Here is a 24,572-nt window from a genome sequence, read left to right as displayed (position 1 = left end):
AAATTTTGCAAAAAAAATAAAAATTGCCAATATCTTGCGAACGGTAATAGATAATTGAACACGCACATGAACTTTTTTGTAGAGCTTTACAATTTCTACCCAGCAAAGAATCATCGAAATCGAAAAATCATTGCGGAGTTGACAGCTAAAACAAAATTTCATACCACCGAGGTGACCAGCTTTCAACGCCTACAGGTCAGCCCGTGGACCCATTAGGGACCCAAAAATTTATAAACTTAAAGGAAAACACCTCGGCTTTCACACACAGAATTATGTTGATATCTTTATCCGTTCAAGAATTGTCGAATTATTTCCAAAAACAAACGATTTGGAACCACTGTGTGTCGGAGCAATTTTACTTCGAATATCTGAATTCACATTTTATCAAAATTTTACCAAATGTTGATCGAAGAAATTGAAAAACACAATTCATAAAACTCTACCATAAGTGAATTCTCTCACTCTTAAAAATAAGTAGCGCTCGATTTATCTTGTCGACTAATAATGCTAAATACTTGAAGAGAAATAAGACACAGCTGCAAAAAATGTTTTGTTCGCCCGGAACCATTATATGTAGGGTTTTTCCTGACTTTTTCCATTTCAGGCAAAGCGGCATTTTTTTTTGTTAAATTCTCGTGATCAAAGTAAAACTTGCTTCGATGTGGCATATATTTAGACATTTAAATAAATTAGAAATCGCCTAAAGCTACGGTTATAAGGGGCTGTCTGGACAACTAGCAAGGTATATTATCTATATTATACTAAAATAATTAGTTTACAAGTCTATTGTAAACTAATTATTTCCAGAAATATGACGATAAAAGAATAGAAAGAGCAACTTTCTTGTAACTAATTGGTAGGCCATTAGAACCTGGCCTAGAACCCACGACTATATATGTCGGACAAGGCAACTATTACTACTTGGTACCATATTCAAATAGGAGAATGAAATTTCCAAAGTAATTGAAAATTTGTACTTAAATTATTTCAATTCATAGTTATTTCATCTAAACAAAAATACCAAAAGCAATTACATTATATTATAAACCTAGCAAAAACTAGGTAAACACATTTGATTACAATTTGCATTACCAGGAGTAATGCTGTCATTACACATTGCGCTACATTGCGGTGAGTTATAATGACTAACTTGTAACGACAACAATAAATAATTCTCGGTAATTTTCGAATTGTTATTCTCAAATTTGTATGCAGTTGGCTGTTAATGACTTAAAAAATAGAAAAAATTATGGTACCATTAGGAATAATTATTCACATAATTGAGCATTTACTTAAAAAAACACTCAAAAAATATGTAATGTAACGGCAATTCTGAAAATTTTTCCGTTCACGAAATTTTCATAATAAAGGGTGATACGGTCAAAATTTGGTCAAGGGAAAACGCGTGTAAATCGGTGAAATCGTTTATTTAAAAAATCAACTAAAATTTCTTTTTCAAGTTCAATTAGTATAAAATTCAGGAAAAATATTCAGTTAGGCTTTCGCTTTTCCAAATCCGATTTGCCGGGCCTCACGCTTGACACCTGCCATCAGATTTTTCGAAAATTTTTCGATAATTTTAGAAAATTTAGATTAATTTGAGAAATATTTAACTAAACTGTATTACAAACGCAGATGTCATGAAAATAGGTTAATATTTTTCTACAAATTCAAGAAAATTTATTAGCCACAATTTTTTTTGCACTTGTTAAAGAACATTTCGTAGTTTGAAAGTTCAAAATTCCAAAAATGTCTTTAATGCCATACGAAGTTCATGATTTGCGGCATTATTGGTAAAATTTACAAATTTTAAGAAATTCTGAACTATATGGTGGGAAGCCCAAAATTGTTATGATTCATTTATGTATAATTTTCCCCTTTTATTGAGTTCATTTAACTAACGTGCACAAAAAATTGTTATGTCAAGAAAACTTTCTCTAAAATAAGAATTCCCTGAACTAAAATATAATTAAATTGGCTTTAGTGTCCTATAGTGTAATGTTTTGTTTTTTGAGTATGATGTCAGTATATGCTAATCTACTAATCATGCAAAAATTGATCCATATCGGTTCATAATTATATATAGCCCCAAATATAAACCGACCCCCCAAATTTTAGATCTGAAAGAATCCGATCCAGTTGAAATTTGGCTCTCTAATTTCTGTACGAAAATTGGTTCATATAAAGGGTGGTTAAATTGTAAGGGCCGATGTTGAATGCGAACCACACCTAAACGCCAAGTTTTTTCCGAATTTTATTTGACATTTCTCTATATCACACTTACTCAATTTGAACCATGAACGTCGTGAATGAGCAGAATGTTTCCAAGAAATAGCACCAGTGGATGATCAATTATCGAAGAAAATCATCTTGAGTGATGAGGCACATTTTCACCTCAGTGAATTCGTCAATAAACAGAATTGCCGCATTTGGGCGAATGAGAATCCAAGAGTGATTGTCGAAAAACCAATGCACCCACAAAGAGTGACTGTTTGGTGCGGTTTATGGGCTGGTGGCATCATTGGGCCGTATTTTTTCCAAAATGTTACTGTGAATGGTGTTCGCTATCGCGAGATGATAACGAACTTTTTATGGCCCGAATTGGAAGATATGGATATGGACGATATGTGGTTTCAGCAGGACGGTGCCACTTGCCACACAGCTAACGAAACAATGGCTCTTTTGCACAACAAATTCGATGGCCGTGTTATCTCACGTAATGGCGATGTCAATTGGCCGCCAAGATCATGTGATTTGACACCGTTGGACTTTTTTTTTGGGGTTATTTGAGAGAAAAGGTGTACGTCGATAAGCCAGCATCAATTCTAGAGCTAAAGGATGAGATAATTCGGCACATTAACGGCATAGAACCCCTATTATGCCTCAGCGTCATCGAAAATTTGGACCATCGGATGAAGGTGTGCCACCGAGGTCGCGGCGCCCATTTGGCCGATATTTTGTTCCATACATAATTGAGTAATACCAATATATCATAATAAAATAAAATTACATTAATTTCCTAAATAGTTTGTGTTTTATTCAAAATCAACATCGGCCCTTGAAATTTTAACCACCCTTTAGTTTCATAATTGTCTAAAGACTCCTCTATATAAACCGATCGAGAACTGATTTATATATTTAATTTATTTAATCATACATATATGGGTATTTAATTATGCAATTTAGAAGTCCGTGTTAAGAAGTTTTAATGTACCTTGCCATACGCAACCAAAAAAAAAAAATCTTTTACGAATGTTCAGGTCGAAAACCAATGTTGTTACACCTAGGTTAGGTTCGCTGGCAGCCCGATGTATCAGGCTCACTTAGACTATTCAGTCCATTGTGATACCACATTGGTGAACTTCTCTCTTATCACTGAGTGCTGCCCGATTCCATGTTTAGCTCAATGACAAGGGACCTCGTTTTTATAGCCGAGTCCGAACGGCGTTCCACATTAGAGTGAAACCACTTAAAGAAGCTTTTAAACCCTCAGAAATGTCACCAGCATTACTGAGGTGGGATAATCCACCGCTGAAAAACTTTTTGGTGTTCGGTCGAAGCAGGAATCGAACCCACGACGTTGTGTATGCAAGGCATGCTAACCATTGCACCACGGTGGCTCCCTGTTAGCACCTGTATTTCCTGTTTATTTTCATAATTCATTATGATTGTAAATATATTAATAAATAAATAAATTTTAGCCATGAAATTTTTAATTAAAATGTTGTAATTAGTAAAAAAAAGTTATTTTCTTCGAAAGAAATGTTTTATTATTTTATTTTAGATGTCTATTTAACTATATTTTTTATTATGCTCTCTCGTATTAGCGGCAATTTATTAGGTGTATAAATATCTCTTTAATTGTTAATTTGTCGAATTTTAAATCTTTCAACGATTTTAATTTGCACCAACAAGGGAAATTTACTGCTTCGACAAAAAAGGAAGAATTTAAAGGGTGATACGGTCAAAATTTGGTCAAGGGAAAACGCGTGTAAATCGGTGAAATCGTTTATTCAAAAAATCAAATTAAATTTCTTTTTCAAGTGCAATTAGTATAAAATTCAGGAAAAATATTCAGTTAGGCTTTCGCTTTTCCAAATCCGAATTGCCGGCCTCACGCTTGACACATGCCATCAGATTTTGTACAGCCACCTTGTCCACCTTCTTCGCCGCAGAAAGCCAGTTTGCCTTGAACTGCTGCTTGTCCTTAGCAGCTTGTTTGGTCTTCTTTAGGTTCCGCTTGACAATAGCCCAGTATTTCGCAATTGGGAGGAGCTCTGGCGTGTTGGGAGGGTTCTTGTCCTTGGGAACCACCTGCACGTTGTTGGCGGCGTACCACTCCATGGCCTTTTTATCGTAATGGCAAGATGCCAAATCCGGCCAAAAAAGTACGGAACAACCGTGTTTCTTCAGGAAAGGCAGCAGACGTTTATTCAAACACTCTTTCACGTAAATTTCTTGGTTGACAGTCCCGGAAGCTATGAAAATGCTACTTTTCAAGCCACAGGTACAGATGGCTTGCCAAACCAGATATTTCTTTGCGAACTTTGACAGTTTTATGTGCTTGAAAATATCTGCTACCTTTCCCCTTCCTTTTGCCGTATAAAACTCCTGTCCCGGAAGCTGCTTGTTTCGTAAGTTTCGTCGTCCTTTACCACGCAGTCAAACTTCGTCAGCATCGTCGTGTACAGCCTCCGGGATCGCGCTTTGGCCGTCGTATTTTGTTTATCATCGCGATTTGGAGTCACTACCTTCTTGTAAGTCGATAGTCCGGCTCATTTTTTGGCTCGATGCACGGTTGTAGACGATACACCCAGCTTATTTGCGGCATCTCGGAGAGAGAGGTTAGGGTTTCGCTTGAAACTACCGGCAACTCTCTTTGTCGTCTCAGCGGCTTCCGGTTTTCGATTTCCCCCCGATCCAGACTTCCTGGCTGTCGACAAACGTTCCACAAACACTTTAATTACATTTGTAACGGTTGATTTGGCAACTTTTAGCGTTTTTGCCAGCTTTGCGTGCGAGTAGCTCGGATTTTCGCGATGCGCGAGCAAAATTTTGATACGCTGCTCTTCTTGCTTGGACGTCATTTTGACAACTGAAGAGTGAATTCCAAAATCAAAATAGGAACAACATTCTACACACACACCCCTTCAAAATGAGGGGTGTTCAGGCTTTTTAAATGCAAAATTGAAAGAAATACGTCAAGTTTATATTGACCAAATTTTGACCGTATTAACCTTTAATGCAATGTGTAATGACAGCTTTACTCATTTAATGCAAATTATAATGAGATGTGGTTACCTAGTTTTCGCTGGGTACCTACAAGATTACAGGGTACCGAGAGTTTTTGCTGGGTATTCTTCTCTACTTAGGCAAAATTATACCCCATTCACATGAGACTCAATATCTACTCAAAATGGATTTGAAGTAAATAATATAAAGAAAATACTAAAAGAAGATTTTGGAAGTTTAATAGAATGATGATTTACCCAATGGTAATAAAAATAATGTTTATGTAGTATTTATGCCTCCATTTTATATAAAATACTGCAAACAAAACTTCCCGGGAATTCCCGCACTTAATTCCCGGGAAAGCGGGAGCGAAAAATTATCGAATTTCCGGGAACGGGATCCCGGGAAAACCCCTAATTGCATGTTACGAGATCAACCCCACCAATAAATTCGAATTCTATTGAATTTAAAAAAATTAAGTTAAATCTTCAAAATATTTTTGGGAAGATTTTTTTATCCTTCAAAATATTGTGTGGATGATATGACTGACATAGTTAACGCATAAAGCACTTTAAAATTTACTTCGAAATAAATGCGATATTTATACCTTAAGCCACATAGTGGTAAGGGTATAACAACTTTGATCTGCCAAAAATATGCCTACCAGTAATATTAATTTAAGACTCCATAAAATAAAAGGTTGGCAGATAGTCCCCGGTCTGACACATAGATGGCGTCGCTAGTATTAAATGCATATTATTTTTATATAGTACCAACCTTCAAATGATTCGTGTCAAAATTTGACGTCTGTAAGTCAATTAGTTTGTGTGATAGATGTAATGGGCGTTTCACAAAAACATTCTTTTCTTAAAGAATTATTTCACAAATAATTTCAGAAATAAATATAGACCAATATTATCAGAGAAAAAACTTTATTTATTTTATATACAAAGGAATAAATCATGCACTTGAAATTATAATTATTAAATAGTTATTTTGGTAGAGGAATGTTTCATAAATTTGTATACTCCATACTTTTACGCTTCAGTGTCAAATAATTGGTTTTGTTTTTTTTTTTTTTGGTGATTCACTTGTAACTTCTTTGCATTCTCTCAGCTGAGGTATGTCATTCACAAATTTGTCATTGATGAACCATTCTAAACAGAAATAAAACAAATTAATATATTTTTTAAACATTTTCTCTTGCGTATTTAGTTTTTCTCACTCACTCGATTTATTTTTTTTTTATTTTTTTAATCCACTTTTTGTTCTTCAATTATTTATTTCAATCCAAATTACTTTTTGTCCGCAGACGTTGACACCAAAAGATAATCTTCCATTAATATTCTCACCGTCTATTTACTTTTCAATGATCTTTCTGTGTGGTGAATTTTTCATATATGCTTTTACACTAATGGTTGGCCCGATTTTTTGTACTTTTTTGTTATGAAGGTAGTAGTATGTACCAATGGAATATACTTATATACCATTTCCATATATAATTCTATTATTAACAATTTTTCACATACAAATAAAGAAATTGAAATAAATATATTCCAAAATGGCACAGAAGGGACATATTATCCTTTAGGAGAATTTAAAAAGGCAAAGGTTTTCAGATCACAAGATATGTCTAAGTCGATTTTTAAAATATATCTAATCGATAAAAGGAGATTACGATTTTGGCCTCTATCAATCAAACAATTGGTAGCACCACTTTTCATGACTATTTGACATTCTCCTTTTCCTTGTGGCTTATCGATTCTGGCAAGAAGATCGATATTTCTTTTGCCACTTCAAAATCACATACTTCCTTCTTCTTCGAGCCATCATTAAGAACAGATCTTTCTAAGTGAATTTGTGGATAATAAAATTTTAAATTATCAATTTCATCATCGGAGAAAATTATTAAATTACGAGATTAATTTAATATAAATTACAAATTGATACCGAAATATATGCGTATTTCTGAAATTTATCGGTAAGCTCTGAACAAAAGCGAAATTAAATGAGCTCTTACTAAATTAGATTAAATTTTAATAGGCAAATATCTGTGCTGCCAGGAAATATAATTTTTCATTGCAATTCTTGGTGTCATCATAAATTCTTCAAATTCGCTTATTTCTACAAAGTCGAACGAGATTTTGAAATCTATATTTTGCGGAAAATCTGGGCAAAGCACACTACCCACAGGGTAGTCGTGGCTTGAATTTTCACCGACAATCTTTTTGTTTGCACATGTGGAAATACATGTTCTAAACCACTAAAAATATTCTACCACTAAACGACTAAAAATGTTTTACCACTGAATTACTGAAGATGACGTGAAATACAAAGAAATTTCCGATTAAACATATATTTTGTGGGATTGGCCGAAGGTACAAGTTTTGAAGAAGGCGTTTTGTTATCAAGTATTCCGTATTGCTTTAGACCAATCCTCGTTTGTGTATGCGATTTTGAAATGAGAAGCAGAGTAGTTTTATGCTAAATTCCGAAATGTGCCCATGAAGATGGTAATCTACAAGTATCGAAAAACCTGAATGAGAAAACTAATTTTTACGAAGGTCCACGTAATTTTTGCTGAAACCATCGAATTTGAGAATGAGCTATACATTTTTAATCATCAATCTACATGGTAGAATCCATGGATTTTATTAAAGTTTTAAATAACGCAGTCATCCCGAATTTCAAGAAAATCGTCGTAAATTTATATAAGCAACATAGCATCACAGCAAGTTTCTATCATCCCAAAATCTAAACCCTTTAATTTTAATAGCACATCATCATTTGCAACAACATCGTCCCCATGAGGAAGGCCTTCACCATGTACAACGATTTGTTGGTAAGTCTTTAAACACAATATATAATTTTGGGTATGATGATCTAAAAAAATGTGAAATCATATGATCGGTGTACTATACTTGCTTTGATGTTTGATTTTTTTTTATTTGTTTTCTATCATTTATGACTCTCAATTTGTCGAAAGAGTAAACAGAGAAATAACAAGTCTTTTGAATGCTAGCAATAACATCAAAATTTTGTTTTTCAATTGCATCACTTTTGACTCATAATTTGGTGAGAGAACATGAATGATATTTGTTTTTGCTTTTTGCTATGATGAATGAATAACAACGAAAATATACTCTCACGTTCATTGTACTCGTTTTCTCATGTGATCTCTCTATCAAAGTCGTAGTCACAGGTGTTCAAATATTCATGCTATACAGCTTTTGTTGATATTTTTGTCATTTATGTTTCTTAAAAATATTACTAGAGATACATTCCATTTTAACCCATTAGGGGCCATTGTAGAGAATTATTCACATAAATTTTGAACTCATTGCTTTTCCGTGAATTATACGAAAATATCATATAATGAAATATATAGATTAATATGCAATTTATCATATATATAGGTATTTTTGATTATTTAAATAAATGTAATTATATATATTATATCATGTGCTGAATTGAAATTCAGATGTTTTCTTTTGAAGAGATGGGGCCTTGAAGCGTGAGTAAAGGGTAATGTTAGGGGTTTTGCGTGAAATATATTTAGCCAGCAAAACATTGGTTGGTGAGGGTAATGAGGCTAGTTTTCCAATTCGATCTAGGAAAACACATTTCAAATGTTTCAAAGAGTGCCTTTTGCATACCTACATTTTTGTTATGATTGGGGTCGGACCGGTACTTATTTTTTTTTGTTTCCAATCATATTTTGCCCATTGTAGTTTGTTTTCATTCCTAAATAAAAAGGGAGTCTATAACAATAATTCACGTAATGAATAAGAGGTTTAGAGAGGAAAGGACCCGAACCCCCCACCCGACTGTTGCTACCGAAAAAAGGCTCCCTCAGTCCTACTTCTCTCTTTATTCTATGATGGTTCGAAAGTTTATTTAAAAATCCATCTTCCTTCCAAATTTTTGGTCGTGAACATTAAAGAATTTGGCGCCCAACGTGGGGCCCGAAAGATGACGCTGTCTTTTTGGCTCTAAAACCGATAGTAAATATAGATTTCATTTTTTTTTAACTGACTTGGAAATTTTATTGTATGTAGGAGTTTTATCTTTGAATAGTTAGCGAAGGTTTTATGGAATTTTTGACAATTTGATTGGTCTTTCGAATAAGTCAACCGATTACTTTTTGTTAGCCTTTTCAAGAATTTAATGAATATATTCAAGAATATTTCTTCTTCAGTTTTGCTTGGCGTAATTTCAGGATTGAAGTTTATGTTAGGCTGAGTTATCAATACCCGATATATATTTAGGATTTTCGCTAATTTCGCATTGAGTAGCATTTTAGGGACCAATATACTTTCGGATGTGAGCGTTGTAATAAGTAAATGAGCTCAGTATTGGTTTGTTAAACATATCCTTCATTTTGACTTTATAAAAAGCACCATAGCCCAGTTTTGTTATCAAGTACTTTTTCGAAACATTGTTAATTTTTACTCACAAAGGAAACTCATCTCTGATAAAAAAACATCGTTCTGTTTATGTTTCTTAAACAAAAATCCATTTTTTTTGTCTTTATGAAAAATTTCTGAAGTTGGGGTAAATACTCTTTGAAGTAGTAATTTTTGGTTAAATAGAGTTTGAATTCAATGAAATGGATCGAACTCCGCCACAACCTAATCCGTCTTTGCCTTCATCGGCACCAGTGAATATAGAGCCTTCTGCTTGCCAGATTTGTCATTTAACAATGACAGAAGGTTCGAATTGTTTGATTTTGAACGAATGTTCACACCCATTTCACCGGTCCTGCATTGAAGAGCACTTAGCGACATCCGGCGATTGTCCAGTGTGCAAGCGACCATGCCAGCTAAGTGAGTTGAGGCCTTTAGTGATTGTACCAAAATCTTTGCCTGCAGGTAAACAATATGGAGACCGCGGTAGGGGTAGAGGTGCAATGACAAAACATTATAATACTAGGAGTAATCGAAATCTCATGCAGGAATTGCAAAATTCGCAATTAAATACAAGTTCGAATTTCGAGGGTTTTAATTTAGCCACTCCTAATCGGGATACGGTTCCAACTGGTCAACCGGTTGCAAATTCGCCAACCCAGAATATACAAAACCAGACAGCAACTACGAATATTGACTATGACAGAATTAACAATATGATCGAATCTAATCTAATTCGACTTCTGCAAAATATGAGTGTTTTTAATCAGAACAGTTTGAACTCGGAGACTGTTGGAATACAGCCCCAAGATTGTAATCGTGCGCAGGTTACGAATAGTGCTGTTAGAATTGGTTCTCATAATCAAAGTTCCAATCGAAATCCATCTACAGGTTCTCGAAATGCCAACAGCCGTCATATGAATGGTTCTCATGCTAACCAGCAAAATTTCGGTATGAATCTCTGTAATCTTTCTCCAAACTCATATACTAATTCCAATTTAAGTAATTTACCATCGGACAAGATTACGTCCATTGTCCAGAGCTGGAACTTAAAGTTCGACGGGTCTACATCGGGCTTAAGTGTGGACGAATTTTTATATCGTGTTAGGTCTTTGACCAATGATAATTTCAATGGTGACTTTTCAGCCATTTGTAAGAATTTGAATATTTTATTAACGGGTAAAGCCAAAGAGTGGTACTGGCGATACCACAAACAGGTACCCTCTTTGAACTGGAATGACTTTTGTAATGCCATACGTGGCCAATATAAAGATTCGAAAACTTCATATGATATTAGGGAAGAGATTCGTAATCGTAAGCAAAAGGCCAATGAGTCTTTTGATACGTTTTTCGAGGCGATTTCTACAATCATGGACAGATTACCTGCTCCTATGACTGAAGAGGAGCTTATTGAAATTTTGCCAAGAAATCTTCGCCCTGAAGTTAGGCAAGACCTTTTGTATGTCGGGATAAATTCCATATCTCATCTCAGACAGCTGGTACAAACCAGAGAAAATTTCCTCAACGATGAATATGTAAGACGAAATTTGGTTTCTCGTAATCCTTTACCAGGAGTTGCTCAACGCAGATATGTCGCCGAGATTGACGACCAGAATGTTGTAGATGATTTAGAGGGTGATGTGCGGAATGTCGATGCAATTAATAAAGCAAGTGCTAATTCCAAGTGCTGGAATTGCGACGATTTCGGGCATCATTGGCAAGACTGCTTAAAGGATAGGTCTATCTTTTGTTATGGCTGTGGAGTCAAAGGCATATATAAGCCTAACTGTATCAATTGTAAAACCAGAAGAGCAGTTAATTCAAAAAACTTAGGACCTGCGGATCCACAGATGGATTAAACAATATTGTGGATCCAAATATAATTTCTTCTCCTCAATTCATAGAGAATGTTCACTCTGAATTACCACATACCACACAATTACCACATACTAAACCCATTACTATTTTGAAACGTCCGGAGACACTGAATGAATCGTCAGTAGAAACGGATTCTACAGTGTTGTACCCTAGACTACCTTACCATACACGACTGGCTTTATATGAACGGAAACGAAATGAAATTTTTTCTTTATACCAGGAGACAAAAAGATCTCCTAGGAGATCTACAATTCGTTTGAGACGTTTTTATAAAATGCGAAAATTATGTAAGAAATTTCTTATATCCACAATAATTTCGAATCCGACCGATATGCGTTACTACGCCAAAGTGTCATTTTTAGAATACTCGGAATACGGTCTTCTAGACACAGGCGCGAGTATAAGCTGTATTGGGTCCAATTTGGCCTTAAGAGACTTTTCCAAATATGAAAATTTTTCAAAGTGTAAGTCACATGTGAAAACTGCGGATGGCAATGCCCAGAAAGTGACTGGCTGGCTTGATGTAGTGATCTCTTTTAAGGGAGTTTCGAAACCCTTAAAACTTTTTATAATTCCATCCATATCACAGAGGCTCATACTTGGTATCGACTTCTGGAGATCTTTTAACTTAATGCCAGATCTCATTGGATCTGCCGATTTATTTGATTCTAGTAGTCTTATGGAAATTTCTGCAAGCCTGTCTCCATCGAAAAATGATTGCCAAATGGATAAAGGATTTGAGAAATCTGGTGAAAATTTCTTTCCATTATCCGATGACCAACGAAGACAATTGAAATCGGTTATAGATTTGTTTCCGAATTTCGAAACCCAGGGGCTTGGTAGAACCAGCTTGATACGACATGCGATTGATGTGGGAAACGCTTCACCTATTAAGCAAAGATTCTATCCGGTTTCCCCTGCGGTTGAGAAACTGATGTTTGGCGAAATCGATCGAATGCTCAAGCTGGGTGTGATCGAACCATCCACCTCAGCTTGGAGTTCGCCGATGAGATTGGTGATCAAGCCAAACAAAGTTAGATTATGTTTAGACGCGAGGAAACTTAATTCGGTGACGAAAAAGGATGCCTATCCTTTACCTAATATCGATGGAATCTTCGCACGATTGCCAAAGGCTAACTTGATCTCGAAGTTAGATCTAAAGGATGCCTTTTGGCAGATTAGCCTGGACGAAGGGTCGAAGCATCTGACAGCATTTACAGTGCCTGGAAGGCCTCTATACCAGTTTGTGGTTATGCCTTTCGGGCTCTGTAATGCTCCTCAGACGATGTGCAGGCTAATGGACGAGATCATCCCTCCAGACTTACGGCATTGTGTCTTTGGTTATCTGGATGATCTCGTCATCGTGTCAGAAGATTTCCATTCGCATATTGAGGTATTGGCTAGGCTATCCTCGCAATTCCGAAAAGCGAATCTTACTCTTAATGTATCCAAGAGCCGATTTTGTGTTACAAGAGTAAATTACTTGGGATACATTATCGGTAATGGAGGCATTACTACTGACCCGGAGAAAGTGGCCGCAATTTTGAATTGGCCAACTCCAAAGAACCTCAGGCAAGTCCGAGGCTTCTTAGGATTAACCGGTTGGTATCGGCGGTTTGTTAAAAATTTTTCTTGTGAAACTTTTCATATTACGGAAGTCTTGAAGTGCAAGAAAAAATTTCAGTGGACCCCCGAGGCCCAACTAGCCTTCGAGCGAATGAAGAAAATTTTAACAACCGCACCGATTTTGTCTAACCCCGATTTTACGGAAAAATTCTATTTACACTGCGACGCCAGTGATACTGGAATTGGGGCCGTCTTGGTACAATTAGATTCTGAGGGTCATGAAAAGCCAATTGCATTTATGAGTAAAAAGCTTTCTACGGCACAGCGAAACTATAGCGTAACAGAACGCGAATGTCTCGCTGCCGTAGAAGCTATAAAAAGGTTTCGGTGTTATCTTGAACTCCAAGAGTTCGAGGTAATCACCGACCACTCAAGTCTACTTTGGCTAATGCGCCAACCAGATCTTAGTGGACGTTTAGCGCGATGGGTTTTCAAACTCCAGCCCTATCGCTTTACGATAAGCCATCGCAAGGGAAAGGAACACATTGTTCCGGATGCGCTATCTAGGATTCCCAGTGGCGAAATTTCGGCAATAGATGACATTCAGCCGGAAGTGGATCTAAATTCCCCGTATTTTAATGACCAAGACTATATTGAATTAAAGGCAAAAGTAAAAGAAAATGAAAGTAAATTCCCCGATATAAAAATGTTGGAGGGGTTTGTTTATTACAGAACCGAACATTATTCTGGTGACAGTGATCAGGAGAACCATGCCTGGAAACTTTGGATTCCGTATAGGCTTAGACAGGATTTGATATCCAGGGCCCATGATAGTTCCATTACGTCACACGGAGGGATGGGTAAAACCCTCGATTTGTTGAAAAGGAATTTCTTTTGGCCTGGAATGGTCAAAGACGTTCGTGACTATGTTAGGAGTTGTGAGGTTTGCAAAACCACAAAAGCTCCAAACATGGTCATGAAACCTCCGATGGGTAACCATGTTGTCTCGATTCGGCCATTCCAGCGACTATATATAGATCTTCTTGGACCTTATCCCAGGAGTAGTTCTGGCTATATAGGACTTTTAATTGTTTTGGACCACATGAGTAAATTTCATTGGTTATGTCCACTCCGCAAATTTACATCGAAGGCAATCCAGGACTTCCTGACAGCACAAATTTTTCACGTCTATGGCGTCCCCGAAAGTATCGTGAGCGATAATGGGAGCCAATTTAAGGCAAATGACCTGAATGCGTTTTTTACTAGCTATGGAATCAATCACGTATACACGGCATTTTATTCCCCGCAGGCTAATGCCTCAGAACGGGTTAACCGTTCACTCATAGCTGGAATTCGCGCGTTTCTTAAAGGCGACCACCGAAGATGGGACCAAGACCTTAGTTCTATCAGTTGTGCTCTTCGCAACTCGATACACCAGTCCATAAATTGCTCGCCATACCATGCCTTGTTTGGTTTTGATATGGTCACCCATGCATCCACATATGCGCTTCTCAGAAACCTAGATATTCTCAATGAACCGACAACCAGCCTCTGTAGAGATGACCAATTACAACTTTTGAGATTGAATTTAAGGAAACATATCAAAAATGCATTTGAAAGAAACCAACATCAATATAATTTGCGTACTAGGCCACAATCATTTGATGTAGGCCAAGTAGTCTTTCGGCGTAACTTCGTGCAAAGTAATTTTGAGAAGGGATTTAATGCCAAACTTGCACCCGTGTTTGTTATGGCGAGGATCCGCGAAAAATTAGGAAAGAATTACTACGTGGTAGAGGACATGGAAGGCAAAATTGTAGGTACATTCCATGGAAAGGACATACGAACATAAACGTCCTTTTTCCATTTTATTTTTGCTCGAATGTCGAAAAATAACCTGGTTTTGTAATGGGCGTTTCACAAAAACATTCTTTTCTTAAAGAATTATTTCACAAATAATTTCAGAAATAAATATAGACCAATATTATCAGAGAAAAAACTTTATTTATTTTATATACAAAGGAATAAATCATGCACTTGAAATTATAATTATTAAATAGTTATTTTGGTAGAGGAATGTTTCATAAATTTGTATACTCCATACTTTTACGCTTCAGTGTCAAATAATTGGTTTTGTTTTTTTTTTTTTTGGTGATTCACTTGTAACTTCTTTGCATTCTCTCAGCTGAGGTATGTCATTCACAAATTTGTCATTGATGAACCATTCTAAACAGAAATAAAACAAATTAATATATTTTTTAAACATTTTCTCTTGCGTATTTAGTTTTTCTCACTCACTCGATTTATTTTTTTTTTATTTTTTTAATCCACTTTTTGTTCTTCAATTATTTATTTCAATCCAAATTACTTTTTGTCCGCAGACGTTGACACCAAAAGATAATCTTCCATTAATATTCTCACCGTCTATTTACTTTTCAATGATCTTTCTGTGTGGTGAATTTTTCATATATGCTTTTACACTAATGGTTGGCCCGATTTTTTGTACTTTTTTGTTATGAAGGTAGTAGTATGTACCAATGGAATATACTTATATACCATTTCCATATATAATTCTATTATTAACAATTTTTCACATACAAATAAAGAAATTGAAATAAATATATTCCAAAATGGCACAGAAGGGACATATTATCCTTTAGGAGAATTTAAAAAGGCAAAGGTTTTCAGATCACAAGATATGTCTAAGTCGATTTTTAAAATATATCTAATCGATAAAAGGAGATTACGATTTTGGCCTCTATCAATCAAACAATTGGTAGCACCACTTTTCATGACTATTTGACATTCTCCTTTTCCTTGTGGCTTATCGATTCTGGCAAGAAGATCGATATTTCTTTTGCCACTTCAAAATCACATACTTCCTTCTTCTTCGAGCCATCATTAAGAACAGATCTTTCTAAGTGAATTTGTGGATAATAAAATTTTAAATTATCAATTTCATCATCGGAGAAAATTATTAAATTACGAGATTAATTTAATATAAATTACAAATTGATACCGAAATATATGCGTATTTCTGAAATTTATCGGTAAGCTCTGAACAAAAGCGAAATTAAATGAGCTCTTACTAAATTAGATTAAATTTTAATAGGCAAATATCTGTGCTGCCAGGAAATATAATTTTTCATTTCTTGGTGTCATCATAAATTCTTCAAATTCGCTTATTTCTACAAAGTCGAACGAGATTTTGAAATCTATATTTTGCGGAAAATCTGGGCAAAGCACACTACCCACAGGGTAGTCGTGGCTTGAATTTTCACCGACAATCTTTTTGTTTGCACATGTGGAAATACATGTTCTAAACCACTAAAAATATTCTACCACTAAACGACTAAAAATGTTTTACCACTGAATTACTGAAGATGACGTGAAATACAAAGAAATTTCCGATTAAACATATATTTTGTGGGATTGGCCGAAGGTACAAGTTTTGAAGAAGGCGTTTTGTTATCAAGTATTCCGTATTGCTTTAGACCAATCCTCGTTTGTGTATGCGATTTTGAAATGAGAAGCAGAGTAGTTTTATGCTAAATTCCGAAATGTGCCCATGAAGATGGTAATCTACAAGTATCGAAAAACCTGAATGAGAAAACTAATTTTTACGAAGGTCCACGTAATTTTTGCTGAAACCATCGAATTTGAGAATGAGCTATACATTTTTAATCATCAATCTACATGGTAGAATCCATGGATTTTATTAAAGTTTTAAATAACGCAGTCATCCCGAATTTCAAGAAAATCGTCGTAAATTTATATAAGCAACATAGCATCACAGCAAGTTTCTATCATCCCAAAATCTAAACCCTTTAATTTTAATAGCACATCATCATTTGCAACAACATCGTCCCCATGAGGAAGGCCTTCACCATGTACAACGATTTGTTGGTAAGTCTTTAAACACAATATATAATTTTGGGTATGATGATCTAAAAAAATGTGAAATCATATGATCGGTGTACTATACTTGCTTTGATGTTTGATTTTTTTTTATTTGTTTTCTATCATTTATGACTCTCAATTTGTCGAAAGAGTAAACAGAGAAATAACAAGTCTTTTGAATGCTAGCAATAACATCAAAATTTTGTTTTTCAATTGCATCACTTTTGACTCATAATTTGGTGAGAGAACATGAATGATATTTGTTTTTGCTTTTTGCTATGATGAATGAATAACAACGAAAATATACTCTCACGTTCATTGTACTCGTTTTCTCATGTGATCTCTCTATCAAAGTCGTAGTCACAGGTGTTCAAATATTCATGCTATACAGCTTTTGTTGATATTTTTGTCATTTATGTTTCTTAAAAATATTACTAGAGATACATTCCATTTTAACCCATTAGGGGCCATTGTAGAGAATTATTCACATAAATTTTGAACTCATTGCTTTTCCGTGAATTATACGAAAATATCATATAATGAAATATATAGATTAATATGCAATTTATCATATATATAGGTATTTTTGATTATTTAAATAAATGTAATTATATATATTATATCATGTGCTGAATTGAAATTCAGATGTTTTCTTTTGAAGAGATGGGGCCTTGAAGCGTGAGTAAAGGGTAATGTTAGGGGTTTTGCGTGAAATATATTTAGCCAGCAAAACATTGGTTGGTGAGGGTAATGAGGCTAGTTTTCCAATTCGATCTAGGAAAACACATTTCAAATGTTTCAAAGAGTGCCTTTTGCATACCTACATTTTTGTTATGATTGGGGTCGGACCGGTACTTATTTTTTTTTGTTTCCAATCATATTTTGCCCATTGTAGTTTGTTTTCATTCCTAAATAAAAAGGGAGTCTATAACAATAATTCACGTAATGAATAAGAGGTTTAGAGAGGAAAGGACCCGAACCCCCCACCCGACTGTTGCTACCGAAAAAAGGCTCCCTCAGTCCTACTTCTCTCTTTATTCTATGATGGTTCGAAAGTTTATTTAAAAATCCATCTTCCTTCCAAATTTTTGGTCGTGAACATTACATAGAGCGTCTTTTATGAAGCAACTTTTGTTATTGTGAAAATAGTGGAAAAAAGGAATTTCGTGTTTTGATAAAACACTGTTTTCTGAAGAGAAAAAATAGGGTGGAAGCAAAAACTTGGCTTGATAATGAGTTTCCGGACTCTGCCCAAGGGTAATCAACAATAATTGATTGGTATGCAAAATGCAAGTGTGGTGAAATGAGCACGGAGGACGGTGAACGCAGTGGACGCCCGAAAGAGATGGTTACCGAAGAAAACATCAAAAAATCCACAAAATGATTTTGAATGACCGTAAAATGAAGTTGATCGAGATAGCAGAGGCCTTAAAGATATCAAAGGAACGTGTTGGTCATATCATTCATCAATATTTGGATATGCGGAAGCTCTGTGCAAAATGGGTGCCGCGCGAGCTCACATTTGACCAAAAACAACAACGTGTTGATGATTCTGAGCGGTGTTTGCAGCTGTTAACTCGTAATACAGCGACCGGTGAACCGTCTACGAAGCTTAAAAGTCCGCTGCCAAAGTAATGGACTCTGTTTTTTGGGATGCTCATGGAATAATTTTTATCGATTATCTTGAGAAGGGAAAACCCATCAATAGTGACTATAATATGGCGTTATTGGAGCGTTTGAAGGTCGAAATCGCGGCAAAACGGCCCCATATGAAGAAGAAAAAAGTGTTGTTCCATCAAGACAACGCACCGTGACTTGTGGACTCATTGAGAACGATGGCAAAAATTCATGAATTGGGCTTCGAATTGCTTCCCCACCCACCGTATTCTCCAGATCTGGCCCCAGGGACTTTTTCTTGTTCTCAGACCTTAAAAGGATGCTCGCAGGGAAAAAATTTGGCTTCAATGAAGAGGTGATCGCCGACTCTGAGGCCTATTTTGAGGCAAAACCGAAGGAGTACTACCAAAATGTTATCAAAAAATTGGAAGGTCGTTATAATCGTTGTATCGCTCTTGAAGGGAACTATGTTGAATAATAAAAACGAATTTTGACAAAGAAATGTGTTTTTCTTTGTTAGACCGGGGACTTATCAGCCAACCTGTTATATATCGATCGACTCAGAATCACCCCCTGAGTCGGTCTAGCCCTTGGTGTCCGTCCGACCATGTTTTTGGTGTTCGCAGGATTCCGGTCGCATTTATTAAACGATTTTGATGGAATTTTGTTCATGATTTTTTCAGACAAGGACGAATTGGAAGAAATCTGATTAAGTTTAGATATAGCTCCCATATATATGTTAGGGGTGTGCAGGTGAGTAATATTTTACTCACGTACACTCCCGAAAGGAAAATTTGGACTCACGCACGAAAATGTCGTGACTCACTAAAATGCCGTGATTCACGAAACATATCGTGAATCACAAATAATTTTATGAACAATTTACCTTAGGGACGCTTCTGAAAATATGAGCATGATTAAAATCGAGTGCGTTGCAAATATATTTCTTGGCAATTCTGATACTACCAGATGTGCAATTACACTGATAGAAAAAGTTTCGTTATATTAACGAAATGTGTCATTAAAAGTGAGCCAACGAAACAAATTCGTTAATACAATGAAATAATTCGTTATTATGATGAATTTTCTGTTACTCAACGTAACGTTGTAGTACTATTAACGAATATTTTCATTGTCAATCAATGAAAAATTTTCATTGGCGCAATTTTAATGAAATTTTCTTTGTGTGTACTACGGGATTAAATTTTAGTTATTTGTATTTGTATTTATTGAGTTTGGTTCCTGCACAACAAGACTCAAGGTCCTATAATTTACAGTACAGGCATTTGATTGTATTAATTTAACTAAAACGAAATGTAAAATTATCGTTTAGATAAGATAAATGAGTGACACATGAGGTAAAAAGAAATGATTGTTTGCTACGAAAATAAAAAGCGTAAATAAATAAATAAAATATCAAAATTGAAAGTTAACTTAAACAGGGTCAATTAATAAACGTTTCTAGAGATTATATGAATCTTATTGCCAATTAAAATACAATTAAAATACAAAATATAATTATGATAAGTACAATGAAAAGAAGTGAATGGATAGTGTAGTTTACTTATTATTGTGGAACATGTCAATATTAAAGAAAATATATAAAAAGTTTGTTTTTGAATTGTGCTCTGCTTGTAATTGTCTTTATATTTAGTGGTAACATGTTCCAGAGACGAATCGTATGGATGAGGAATTGTCACTCCGATACAACATATCTGTGGCGTAGTTGGATTAAATTACCAGTTCTACCTGATGCACTAAAGCGTAATCTATTAAATAGATGATCAGGTTCCTTGTCCATAATAATCCTATGTAGAAATACTAAGACACGAATTTTCAGGTAGTTCTCAAAATGGACCCCCAATATTCTGGTTGAAAACGGAGTCAGATGGACATACCTGTTGAGGCCGAAAACGTTTCTTATAATGCATTAAAGGAGACATTCAATTTCCGTTTGCTCCTAGCATCACAACTAGAAAAGATTTCGCACCCATACGTCAATACCGGAATTAACTAGGTCTTCGCCAAGAGCAGTTTGATTCTCAGTGGTAGATATCTCTGTGTCTTCCAAAGAGTTCTAAGAGTGGCAAATGTCCTGCCACAGATCATGGTTATATGGTCTGACCACGTTAAAGAATCATTAAACATGATGCCAAGATTCCTATACTTTCTGACAATCTAAATAGGTTCATCATTTATATGAACGAAGGGAGTTAGTGACAGGCGATTAACACGCTTTTGGATTACCAGACACATGGATTTCGTCGCATTGAGGGACAAGCCGTTTCTCTGCGACCATAAGCTTACCCCTCGCAAATCCTCATTAAATCTCTCTACACATCTATCAAACTCCTCTGGGCTACTGCTTAGGTAGATTTGGAAATCATCCGCACACATCCGAGATTTGGAATGAGTTAAGACATCCGGTAAGTCATTCGCATAGACAGAAAATAGTAATGGTCCTAAGATAGAACCTTGTGGAACACCTTGTAAAACTGGCAGTGCCACAGATCTATTCCGACCAACCTGAACATATTGCGATCTGCCACTGAGATATGATGCTATTAGGCTAGAAGAGAATACCGAGAAGTGCATAAATACTGACAGTTTCTGTTGCAGGACGTGATGATTAACCGTGTCGAAAGCTTTCGAGTGATCCAGCAGGGCAAGTAGTGCGATATCACCATTGTCTATACTCTCTCTTATGTCCTCAGCCACATCCGTCAACGCTGAAGTACAGCTATGATGAGCTCTGAAACCAGATTGTCGATCTGATACTAGAAGATCATTGCGGCTAACGTGTGATGTGATTTGTCTATGCAGTAGGTGTTCGAACACTTTCGATAAAAATGGCAGAATAGCAATTGGTCTATACTCGGAGTTCTTCTTCGGTATGGGTATTATCCTGGCGATTTTCCAGCGATCAGGAAAGATACTCCTAGTAATAAATTGATTAAATACGTATGTCAAGTAAGGTATCAGTTCAGGCAGAAGAATCCTAATAAATCTCAGATCAATGTTGTCTGCGCCGACTGCATTGGACTTCACAGACAGGAAGCTTCTGATGACATCAAAACGACTTACACATTCAAAATTGAAAGATGATTCGATCGGAGTATTCGGTGTATCATAATATGATTGATCCGCAGAAAAAATTGGGAAGGTGGAAAACGTTTCGTTCACGGAATCAAGATCGATAGATGGATCAACAGTTCCACCACACTTGCCAATACCAACATCCTTTAGAGTCTTCCATGTCTTTCCCGAACCTAGAGCATTCCCAAACATTCTTTCGAAGCTCCTACGTTTATCCCGAGACATCTCCCTATTCACAGCCCTACGAGCAGCACGAAACTCGTCGTGGGCTTCAGTAGTCTTGAAGATTTTCCACTGGGCGAACCTCAAATCCCTTTGATCGATCAGTTCCCTGATACGAGAAGTGAACCAGCCATTACCTTTCCTCCTTACTGTCCTGGTAATCATCGGTACGGTCATGTCAAAGAGCGATGTTACATTATCCTCCAAAAATGCTAACTGATCATCGGGGGAATCGATGCGGTATATAGATGACCAATCTATAAGAAAAAATTGTTGCCTCAGAGCCGAGTAGTCGATGTTCCTAAAATCCCTGTAAGAATAATTGTCAGTTCCAAATGGAACACATATTCTATAGGTCAAAAAGATCAAATCATGCTTCGAGAAGCAAGGTACCGATAGTTGATCATAGTGGAGAATATTGTCTTCAGTAGACACTACGAAGATATCCAGTAAAGTGTTAGCAAATTGCGTGAAATGTGTCGGAGTGTCAGTATTTATCACGTATAGACCAAGAGCTCTCATATCTCCTACTAATTGTTGGTTTGCAAGAAGATTGCTGTTAAAGTCACCTGCTATCACAATTTCATCGAATTGTGTTGAAAAGATTTTCACTTGCCTCATGAAAGGGTCCATTTCGATATTACTTCTGGGTCGGTATACACTCCCAATAAGAACCGTCCGATCGAGAAAGCAAAACTCCAAGAAAATGTACTCTATTGATTCGATGCCGTCGGAAGTAAACCTGGGCTTGCAGTTTAAACCCTTCTTCACGTAAATAGCTACTCCTCCTGCAAAACCTTTACGATCTACTCTAAAAATCTCATAACCCTTCACCGACACCATCATATCGGTAATTGAGTCATCAAACCAGGTCTCGGATATGCAGAATATATCAACTGGGGATCCCTCGAAGATATGTCTGAACTCGTCCATTTTCCTATACAGGCTCTGTGCGTTAATATGACATATGTGGAGACCACTATGCTGACTGGATAAAATTTTAATCATATTTGCAGTTCCATCCCTGGACCATGATTGAGTGTTATTGGGTATACTCAACATCGATTAGAAATGCAGAAGTTATACAAGATTCAGAGCACAGTTCATTATTATGAAAGTAAATAAATTAATTATAAGTAAATTACACTTTACATTAAAATTTGTGATATTAATATTAGAGAATTTAGAGCTTAGAATATAATAGCACAACGAATTGGAGAAAGTATTTAAAATGGCAACAGATCGCTCATATAATGCTCTCCAATATCCAATATGGACCCACAGTGGTGCAATGGTTAGCATGCCCGTTTTGCATATACAAGGTCGTGGGTTCGAACCCAGTTTCGACACCAAAAAGTTTTTCAGCGGTGGATTATCCCACCTCAGTAATGCTGGTGACATTTCTAGTTTAACTGCGATGTGGAACGCCATTCAGACTAGTCTATAAAAAGAAGGTCCCTTGTCATTGAGCTTAACATACAATCGGGCAGCACTCAATGATAAGAGCCTTGCAATTCTCCCGCTATATGAGCTTGCAGGTAGTCAGCAGATTTTATAGTTCCCCTGGAATATGTAAGGTAGTTCCTAGCCTTCCTAACTCATCCGTTTCGCTGTTACCTCGAATGTTCCTGTAGCCAAGTCCCCATATTAGGTGAATGTTGTACTGTTTAGCCATCTCATTGAAATATTTTCGGTAGTCGAGGAACGTTTTCCAGTTATGGCGTCCAAGAATTTATTACAGGTTATGACTATAATAAATCAAGTACAAAGTAAAATAGTGTAAAACTGTTTCAATAACCGGTATCAAAAAGATTTTCATTTATTCAAGGGAGACCAAGAGAAGTCGTGGACAAATAAAAGATGCAGTTTAAAAAATAAATAAAATGTAATACAAAGTCTGAAAATTGTTTGATAATATATTTATTACACATATTTCCAGAGAGTATGTTAAGGTGCAAACACAATATTTTTTAATACAAACCGCTCCTGTTCATTTTATTTGCAGACGAATATTTGGTTCAATAACTACGCCATTATATAGTAAAACTTGAAATGAAAATATTTTGATATCACCTTCCTTGAATGCTACATGAAACAGTTTTCCCATCTCGAGTACAGACGTAAAACAAAAAAATAACAGCAGCATAAGCAAACTTCTTGAAGCTCCATTCTATCATTCATCAACGTCAGCAACAAGATCTGATCTCTTTCGTGTTGCCATAAAAACTTTGTTTAGAAACCAGAATGTTTTGCCTGCCAAAAGGCCTCCTTTTAAGTGACATTATTGATTTTTGTACACTTATCAATGTGACATGTTTTTCGGTAAAGTTCATAAGTTAATCACTCAAGCTGTAAAATCGATTTGGACATTGATGGTCGCTTAACATTAAAAATCTGTGGTTCCACGAAGACACCACGCAACTTGTGCTTTACGCTGGACATGAATTTTCACTTAAAATTGGTTGCTAACTTTAGTGTTGATACAATAGCATAAATCAATGAGACAACGACAGATGACCTTTTAGAGTAGGCTCATAGCGCAATTCATGGTCCAGTGAAAAGTTTTTATTTCATGAATATAATATAAAAAACGATTTCCTTTGAGTCTAAATTAAATGTTTGGTGAAATGATACTAAAAGAACAGTTGGGTTACC

General features: G+C 35.9%; 1 protein-coding gene across 1 annotated transcript; it reads right to left on the bottom strand.

Moving 5' to 3' along the window:
• Nucleotides 1-20,777: 20,777 nt before the first annotated feature.
• LOC142224592 (uncharacterized) lies at nucleotides 20,778-22,850 on the bottom strand. The gene has a single exon (XM_075294375.1). The coding sequence runs from the start codon at nucleotides 22,848-22,850 to the stop codon at nucleotides 20,778-20,780; it is 2,073 nt and encodes a 690-aa protein (XP_075150490.1).
• Between the last annotated feature and the right edge of the window lie 1,722 nt (nucleotides 22,851-24,572).

The sequence above is a fragment of the Haematobia irritans genome, chromosome 2 (genome assembly GCF_050003625.1).
Source record: "Haematobia irritans isolate KBUSLIRL chromosome 2, ASM5000362v1, whole genome shotgun sequence".
Taxonomy (NCBI): domain Eukaryota; kingdom Metazoa; phylum Arthropoda; class Insecta; order Diptera; family Muscidae; genus Haematobia; species Haematobia irritans.
The sequence above is the reverse complement of the archived record's forward strand: the minus strand, read 5'-3'. Positions and strand labels throughout refer to the sequence as shown.

Coding starts and splice junctions, on each gene's coding strand:
- LOC142224592 (XM_075294375.1), bottom strand. CDS start 22,850: ATGGACGAGTTCAGACATATCTTCGAGGGATCCCCAGTTGATATATTC.